The sequence below is a fragment of the Myotis brandtii genome, unplaced genomic scaffold (assembly GCF_000412655.1).
Source record: "Myotis brandtii unplaced genomic scaffold, ASM41265v1 scaffold131, whole genome shotgun sequence".
Lineage (NCBI taxonomy): Eukaryota > Metazoa > Chordata > Mammalia > Chiroptera > Vespertilionidae > Myotis > Myotis brandtii.
The window spans coordinates 5502035-5511006 of NW_005354632.1; the positions used below are offsets into that span (position 1 = coordinate 5502035).

Consider the following 8972-nt stretch of genomic DNA (forward strand, 5'->3'; position numbering starts at 1 on the left):
CTGAGGGGCCCCGCGGGGGCCAGACGCCCCGATGGACTCCCTCTACCGAGACCTCTTTTGGTACCTGGACCACAATGAGGACGGGACCCTGGACATCCTGGAGCTTGAGGAAACCCTGGGTGATATAGGGATCGCTGCCCCCCCGGAGCCAGGGAAGGTGGGCCTCGGGGGGCCGTGGGCGGAGAGATGTGGGGGCTGGTGTATTTTTCTTTATGATTACTCTATTTCTTTATTCAACTGAAACATGTTTTTCCTAGTTACTTGGGATGGGGTAAGCCTTTGATTCATTGATTTCCAGCCGTTCTTCGTTTCTAATTCTGCACTAAAGTCCATGAATTTCCCTCTAAGCTTTTGAGGCAGCTCATGAGTTTCAGACCCTTTCCTCTGAGTCCGGAGCGTGGAGGTCTGACCATGATGCGGTCCGGCCCCAGCGAGGCATTGTCTTCCCAGAAGAGCAGGCGTCTGTGAGCTCTGGGTGGGTGACTGGGAGGCTCTTAGCGGGCAGAAGGTGTACATTTTGGCTGACGGAGGGAGAGGGCTTACATGTCATACCAAATACCATACTTCTTATTGCTTTCGCTAAAGCATTGCTTTCTACTAATGGAGATCATTTGATATGACAGCTTTTTATAAGGAAAATATTATTTAATTTTGGAAATCCAAGGGAAAATACTGTTTTAGATATTTAAATCCCGTGTTCGTCTTCTGCCTGGGGATTTATGAAATACATGTCTTATAGGAAAACAGCCAATCTACTTGAAGTGTATGTACAAGTAATTTAGTATTTTAACCCATGTTAAAAGACTTCTATTTTTTTTTCTAGAAAATTTTTTCTACTGGTGATATCGACAAAGATGGGAAGCTAAATTTTGAAGAATTTATGAAGTACCTTAAAGACCATGAGAAAAAAATGAAATTGGCATTTAAGAGCTTGGACAGAAATAATGATGGTAAATTTTATTTTCTATTCATCATCTGCTATGAGGAAGCACTTATACTTCCAAGAGTCTAAAACAATGTGTATTTAGCCTTTTTTTCCTTAGGTGATAATAATAACTATTATTTTTAATCCTCACCTGAGGGTAGTTTTTATTGATTTGAGAGAGAGAGAGAGAGAGAGAGAGAGCTCAGTTGCCTCCCATATGCACCCCTACTGGCGATGAACCTGTAATCTAGGTATGTGACCTGACCAGGAATTGAACCCTTTTGTTGTATGGGACGATGCTCCAACCACCTGAGCCACCTGACTGGGGTTTTAATTATTACTAGTGTTAATACTTGTTTTTCTTAGTAATGTGATTTTTACATAGAATTCATGTTTTTCGTTAAGAAAAGTTATTATTTGTCCAATGAGTTAAGAAACTGTAAGTTGGGGCTGTTTGCAAAATGTTAACTATGGAACAATATGCTGATTTGACTTAAAGCTTTGGATTGAAAAAAATAATTATGTTTCCTTGTTCTCTGGGCAAGAGAGGTTTACTAGTATTTTTCTTTCATATTTAGGCATAAAAATGACAATCTAAATTTTAAAAACTTGTCGATTATGTTACATTTGACAGTCTTTTTGAAAGAATTCATTTAGAGCAGATACTCTCTGATTTTGAAAATTAGAAAAAAAAAGCAGATTAGACATTTAAATGTGTGTCTTTGGACTGGAATTTTGGTTTCTCTATTTAGATTAATAGCTTGAAGTGAGAGTCCCATATGTGCCAAGCAAAAAGTAAGAGTGAAATAATGTGCATACTTGTTTAATGTATTTATTAGTTTTTGAGTTGATATTGCACTATGTACTTAAGCAAATCTAACCCTCCCCTAAATTCATAATTTTATCTTAATCCATTCAAGGCTTTCCCCGATAAAATGAGGGATTTGCAATTCATGATTTCTAAGGTCCTTACAGTTCTGACGCTGAGTTCATGCTGTTTTTATTTCTTTTAAAGGAAAAATCGAGGCTTCTGAAATTGTCCATTCTCTCCAGGTACTAGGGTTAACTATTTCTGAAAAACAAGCAGAGTTGATTCTTAAAAGGTAAGCTCTCAGTGGATTGAGAATTGTTTCTTTTCTTTGATGTTCGCTTTCATGTCCTGCTTCAGAGCGCTAATGTCAGTGTGGTTAAGACAAGTCCTTGCACCTCGCTGCACCCATTCGATATCTTTCTCTCCTTTTCCTTCCTTTTTGTTTGTGTGCACACATATTTCTAAAGTGTAGGAGTGGGGAGCGCAGCCTCAGGCAGGACTCTTTCTTCTCTTTAAAATTGATCATTTGATGTAGGTGTAGTTGGTATACAATCGGATATTAGTTTCAGGTGTACATTAGAGTGAGTCAGTACTTTGAGGCCACAATGTGACCACCTCACTGATTCGAGTCCTTGTCTGCCAGCAAACTCGTCACAGTAGGATTGACTGTATCTCCTTCACCTTCCACCCATCCTCCGCCCGCTCCCTTCTGGTGACCATCCCTTTGGTCTCTGTTTCTATGACTCTGTTTCTGTTTTGCGTTTTTTTATTGAGATTCCACATGTAAGAGAAAGACAGACAGGATTCTTCCTTTATTTTTTAAAAAAAATATATTTTTATTGTTTTCAGAGAGGAAGGGAGAGGGAGAGAGAGAGAAACATCAGTGATGAGAGAGAATCATTGATTGGCTGTCTCCTGCACGCCCCCTACTGGGGATGGAGCCCGCACTCAGGCATCAGCCCTGACCAGGAATCCAACCAATGACTTCTTGGTGCATGGGATGGCCCTCAATCCACTGAGCCACGCCAGCTGGGCTAGGGTTTTAAAAAATTTAATAAGAATATTAAGTTGGAAAGGAAACGGTCATTCTGTAAAAAAGCCAGCACTATTAGTTTTATTTGTAAATTCTGTTTTGTTCCTTGGTTAGCTTCTTTTTTTTTTTTTCCAGCATTGATAGTGATGGAACGATGACAGTGGACTGGGATGAATGGAGGGACTACTTCTTACTTAATCCTGTTACAGATATCGAGGAAATTGTCCGTTTCTGGAAACATTCCACTGTAAGTACGCTGTGTGGATCGGTTTATCCCTGTTTGGAGCTGTAAGCCATTGGTATGGTCACCACCTGAGAACACGGGGACATTTACAGCGCAGGCGCCCAACCCAGTCCCAGTGGCTCCTTAAACGTTGGAGCTCTGTTAACTCTACTGCATGTACATCATAGATTCTTACTGGATCTTTGGAGATAGTTGGTAACAGTGTCTCTTTTACTCACAGTCAGAGGAAGAGAGGGTTACTGCTATTGCATAGCTCCTTCCCCAGACACTCTTACCTATAAAATCTTTTACACCAAAATCATTTACATAATAAAGTTGTAAAAATATTACCATTATAGAGCTGTGTTTCTCTCAAGCCACGTTGGTAATCACTGACCACCAGGGGGCAGCTCCTGCTTTGAGCGGCTGTTCCCTGGTGGTCAGTGCGCATCATAGCCACCGGTTGATCGGTCATTTGGTCGTTCAGTAGCTTAGGCTTTTATATATAGAAATTTGAAGCATATATCATGGTGCAAAGCATAACATAGATATAATTACGAGATAAAGAGTGAATTTTTGGAGAGTTGACAAGCTAATTTCTTTAGTTAAAAAGAAATAAAATACTGCCCTTTCATTCTGACTTAGACACAGAGGAGAAAATTTACTCTGAATCCATTAAGAAAACAAAGCCTGACTGTTGGTTTTGTAAATTGGTGAGCACTGTCGATTTTCATTTCTGGTGAACTGACACTGCACACACTCCACCTAGTGGGAAGAAGCTATTGACCCTCATCTCTGCTCAGATTGGTTTGGTGACTTTCAGGGAATGAAGCTGATCTTAACTATAAAATAACACCTGCTTCTTCTTTAAAACAAAATTGCTGGAATGATCTGTGTTTAGTTGAAGGAGCGTATAATCTCCTCCCTATCCCCCTCTTAACAGGGTATTGACATAGGAGATAGTTTAACTATCCCGGATGAATTCACAGAAGATGAAAAAATGTCGGGACAGTGGTGGAGGCAGCTTCTGGCGGGAGGCATTGCTGGCGCCGTCTCCCGTACAAGCACCGCGCCCTTGGACCGTCTCAAAGTCATGATGCAGGTGAACTTTGTGACCTTGTGTCTGTTTGTCCTAAATACCCTCAAACACCAAGAAATAGGGTGCTTTGGAAAAAGTTATCAAACTCTCCGTAGTAGTCTTTTATACCTTTAAGAAATATCTCTGCATTTTATCGCTATTAATCCTAAATTCAGTCCATGTAATGATTTCAGTGTTCTGCCAAACCTTAAATTGTTGATACATGTGTGTGATGAGCTCTTAATCTTTGGTGTTCTACAACTCTTCAAGTGTGTGTGTTTTTTGTTGTTGTTGTTTTAAAAAATATATTTTATTGATTTTAGAAAAGAAGGGAGAGGGAGAGAGAGATAGAAACATCAATGATGAGAGAGAATCATTGATTGGCTGCCTCCTGCACACCCCTTACTGGGGATCAAGCCCACAACCCAGGCATGTGCCCTTGGCCGGAATCGAACCTGGGACCCTTCAGTCCACAGGCCGATGCTCTATCCATTGAGCCAAACCAGCTAGGGCTATTCAAGTGTTTAAATATTCAGTCATTATTATAGGGGTCTCCTTAAATTATTTATATGTTATACATTTTTTAAAAATTAGTAATTATTCTTTTTTCCCCAAAAATATATTTTTATTGATTTCAAAGAGGAAGAGAGAGGGAGAGGGAGAGTAGGGGTCTCCTTAAATTATATGTTATACATTTTCTTTCTTTTTTTAAAAATTAGTAATTATTCTTTTTCCCCCCAAAATATATTTTTATTGATTTCAAAGAGGAAGGGAGAGGGAGAGGGAGATAGAAATATCAATGATGAGAGAGAATCATTGGTCAGCTGCCTCCTGCACACCTCCTACTGGGGATCGAGCCTACAACCCGGTCATGTGCCCTTGACCGGAATCGAAGCTGAGTCCCTTCAGTCTGCAGGCCGATACTCTATCCACTGAGCCGAACCAGCTAGGGCTATGTTATATATTTTCTAAGCCTCCTATCTTCTGTTTTCAAACACATCTTCTTGCGGTATTGGAGAAGAGAGAGGGGTTTGTACTGTTACTATAGAAATAGTAACAACAACACGTCACGAGTATTTTACAGCGTTTTACTTTTATTTTCAGGTCCATGGTTCAAAATCCGACAAAATGGACATATATGGTGGCCTTAGGCAGATGGTGAAAGAAGGAGGGATCCGCTCCCTTTGGAGAGGAAACGGCACAAATGTTCTTAAAATCGCCCCGGAGACGGCTCTCAAGTTCTCAGCGTATGAGCAGGTAATTGTCATCACTGTGTTGTCAGTGACAGTATAACTCTGGGTATTGCCCACAAAAACTGTTTCTAGGTTGTTAATATTTGTTTGCTACTTATTCAACAGCTTTATTTGTGCTGCTGAAAATAAACCCACCTTCGAAAAAGAAAAACTATGGGGTCACTGTTCAAAAACACTGTTGTGAACACTATTAACCCTGCATTTTCTGTGCAGCTGAGAAAGAATGTTATTATTCTGGTTGAGCAAAGGAGCAGCTAGTTTCCCTCTGGGCAACATCTGGGCAACATCTGTGCCCTGCAGAAACCTAACTTGAAAACTGCTGTCCAGCCAACGGAATGCAGTAGCATTTAAGCCTTGCTTTCCTGCTAAGTATTGTTAATGCAGTGTTTGCATTTTGAAAGACATAATCACATGGTCAGTTAATTGCCTTCTAGAAGCTGATTTGTGTTTTGGTATTGTCTTATTCAGCTTGGGCTGCTGTAACGAAATCCATATAGTGGGTGGGTCAGACAACAGACATTTATTTCCTGCAGTAATGGAGCTGGGAGTCCAAGAGCAAGGTGCTGACCAATTTGGGTTGTGGTGAAGGCGCTCTTCCTGGCTTGCAGATGACGATCCTCTTGCCATGTGCTCACATGGCCTTTCCTCAGTGCATGCATGTGGGGGAGGGGGGGGAGAGAGAGAGAGGGAGGAGAGAGAGACAGAAAGGAGGAGGGGGAGGGGAGGAGGAGGAGAGGAAGGAAGGAAGGAAGGAAAGGAGGAAGGGAGGGAGGGAGGAAGGGAAAGAAAGAAAACTCCCTGGTATCTCTTCTTATAAGGACACTAATCTTGCGATGAGGGTCCCCCCCTCATGACCTCATCTAACTCTAATGACCTCCCAAAGGCCCCATTTCCAAATACCATCCCATTGGGGTTACAGCTCCCACATTGCATTTGTGGGGAGGGACACACAATTCTGTCTATAGCAGGTACTAATGTGCACTTACCATTGATTCACACAGTACAAGAAGATGCTTACTTGGGAAGGACAAAAATTAGGGACCTTTGAGAGATTTGTTTCTGGTTCCATGGCTGGAGCAACTGCACAGACGTTTATTTATCCTATGGAGGTACGTGCCATGGTGAAGTCTGCCGGTGTTAACGGTTTTCATAGTCACGATCCGTGGCTGTGTGGCAAGTATTCCCCAGATTTAACAGTTTCAAACAACAAGCATTTCTCACTTCCCAGCTTCTGTGGCTCAGGAATCGGGGAGGAGCTGGGCGAGGTGCCTGTGGCCCAGGGTTCCTTACAGGCTGCAGTCAGGGTGTTGGGGATGGATCTATTCCACACTCTCCTGGCTGCTGGAGACACGGATCCTTACCCCCTCGGCCTCGCCACAGGCTGGTTTCCCCAAATCGGTGACCTCAGGGGTGGCAGAGCCCCAAGAAGGAAAGTGCATTCTTTGGTCACTTTGTCAACTGTTGGCCACACAGACGCCCTGGTGGAGTGTGGGAGGGGACAGGCAGGTGTGAGTATCAGGAAGCTGGCCTAGGGGGGCCGCCTGGGAGGCGCGCTGTCACGGTGCTGGTAAGAATGAGAACACTGTTCCTCTCCAAAGAGTTTCACGGCGGTGGAGTTCACACGAACAACCATATTTTGTTTATTCTTTCGCAACCAGGTTCTGAAAACCAGGCTGGCCGTGGGCAGAACTGGGCAGTACTCCGGCCTGTTCGATTGTGCCAAGAAGATTTTGAAACACGAAGGCATGGGAGCTTTCTTCAAAGGTTATGTTCCCAATATACTAGGCATCATACCTTACGCAGGTATAGACCTTGCTGTGTACGAGGTGAGTGTGTAGCAATCTTTTGAATCTGAAAGTGTGGTTATATAGTCCTTACTGTTTGAATTTGACTTTGTATGGAGAAGTACACGTATACCAGGGAACAGTTTGTGACCCAAAAGTAGATTCAAGGGTGTTAATTTACATATCTATGTCTATATCTATATCTATGTATATCTATCTATCTATACATATTTAGAGAGAGAGACAGGAAGGGAGAGGGAGAGAGAGAGAGAAACGTCAATGATGAGAGAGAATCATTGATCAGCTGCCTCCTGCATGCCCCCTACTGGGGATTGATACCACAACCGGGCATGTGCCCTGACCGGGAATCGAATCGTGACCTTCTGGTCCATAGGTTGATGCTCAACCACTGAGCCACACTGGCTGGGCCTCATTTATCATACCAGAAGGATAACTCTGCCTCAGAGCTTTGCAAAGGATTGAATGTGTCAAGTACATTAGATGTAGTCGGTAGTATTATTTTGATCAATACTCACTGTAGGCAGTGTTCTTCAGGTCCTGGAGTTGGTGCGTTTGACCTTCACGGTTACTTAGCAGACCTCCCGGGTCTGGGTCTGAATCCTCAGCGGCTCCCCCACCTGAGCAGAGCTGCCCCTCCTGGGAGTGGGTGGCCCGTCTCCTGCAGGACGAGAGAAGCTGTGAAAATGTTCACGTTGAGTGAAAGCGGCTGTGAAGTGAGTTGTTCACCGTCTCTCCTCTTTTTTTCTGTGGCCCTTGCAGCTCTTGAAGTCCCATTGGCTGGATCATTTTGCCAAAGACACAGTGAACCCCGGAGTGGCCGTGTTGCTGGGGTGTGGCGCCTTGTCCAGCACCTGCGGGCAGCTGGCCAGCTACCCGTTGTCTTTGGTGAGAACACGCATGCAGGCTCAAGGTGGGTTTTTCAATGAAGATAGTATATCCCAGCCTTCCGTTCTTTATTGCCTCCCTTTTCACAAAGCCTTTTCCTAATCACTCCCTCTTCATGAAATTCTAATACCACAGACACACTGCACATGTACTGTATGTATACCTGTGCTTTATGCATAAACAGTAAGGGTTTCTATTTACTCGTGTTGAGAACACATGCTTTAAGAATTTGTAAGCTTTGCCCTAGCTGGTTTGGCTCAGTGGATAGAGCATTGGCCTGTGGACCAGTCACGATTTGATTCCGGTCAAGGGCACCTACCTTGGTTGCAGGCTCCTCCCTGGCCGGGCCCTGGTCAGGGCATATACAGCAGGAGGCAACTAATCAATGTGTTTCTCTGACATCGATGTTTCTCTCTGTCTTTCCCTCTCTTCCACTCTCTGTAACAATCAATGTAAAAATGTCCTTGGGTGAGGATTAAAAAAAAAAGAATGTGTAAGCGTTAGTATCTAGATGAACCTGGGCTCAGATCCTTGCACACAGCCTCTCTGGGTTTTCCTTTTCTCACCTGTAAATGGGGACGAAGACCGGCTGTGTTGTAAGAATTAGCATCAGTCTGTGTCAAACACCGGGCATTTGTCAGATTCTTGGTCAGTGGTGGCTGGAATTGCTTATTACTGTGGACGCTACAACACTTGACCTGTGATCCTCCCCAATGTGACACTGTCTCCTCCCTCAACTTTGATCCCACTGTGCCCTCTTGGCTTCCTGTCACCTCGTGGATAATTCTCTTTTCTTTTAAAAAAAAATTTATTTGACTTCAGGGGGGCAGGGGGAGAGAGAGAAAGAGAGAGAGAGAGAGAGAGAGAAACATCAATGAGGAGAGAGAATCATTGATCAGCTGCCTCCTGCATGTCCCCTATTGGGGATTGAGCCTGCAACCTGGGCATGTGCCCTGACC

General features: G+C 43.5%; 1 protein-coding gene across 1 annotated transcript in view; it reads left to right on the forward strand.

Moving 5' to 3' along the window:
• The first annotated feature begins 31 nt into the window (after nucleotides 1–31).
• Nucleotides 32–8972, forward strand: part of LOC102254349 (calcium-binding mitochondrial carrier protein SCaMC-1) — an 11570-nt gene continuing 2629 nt past the window's right edge. Inside the window, exons 1-9 of the mRNA XM_005860086.2 lie at nucleotides 32–157; nucleotides 824–950; nucleotides 1941–2028; nucleotides 2905–3016; nucleotides 3936–4094; nucleotides 5175–5327; nucleotides 6325–6432; nucleotides 6982–7149; nucleotides 7888–8038. Coding sequence (XP_005860148.1) covers nucleotides 32–157; nucleotides 824–950; nucleotides 1941–2028; nucleotides 2905–3016; nucleotides 3936–4094; nucleotides 5175–5327; nucleotides 6325–6432; nucleotides 6982–7149; nucleotides 7888–8038 — 1192 coding nt within the window. The remainder of the gene's footprint in view (nucleotides 158–823; nucleotides 951–1940; nucleotides 2029–2904; nucleotides 3017–3935; nucleotides 4095–5174; nucleotides 5328–6324; nucleotides 6433–6981; nucleotides 7150–7887; nucleotides 8039–8972) is intronic.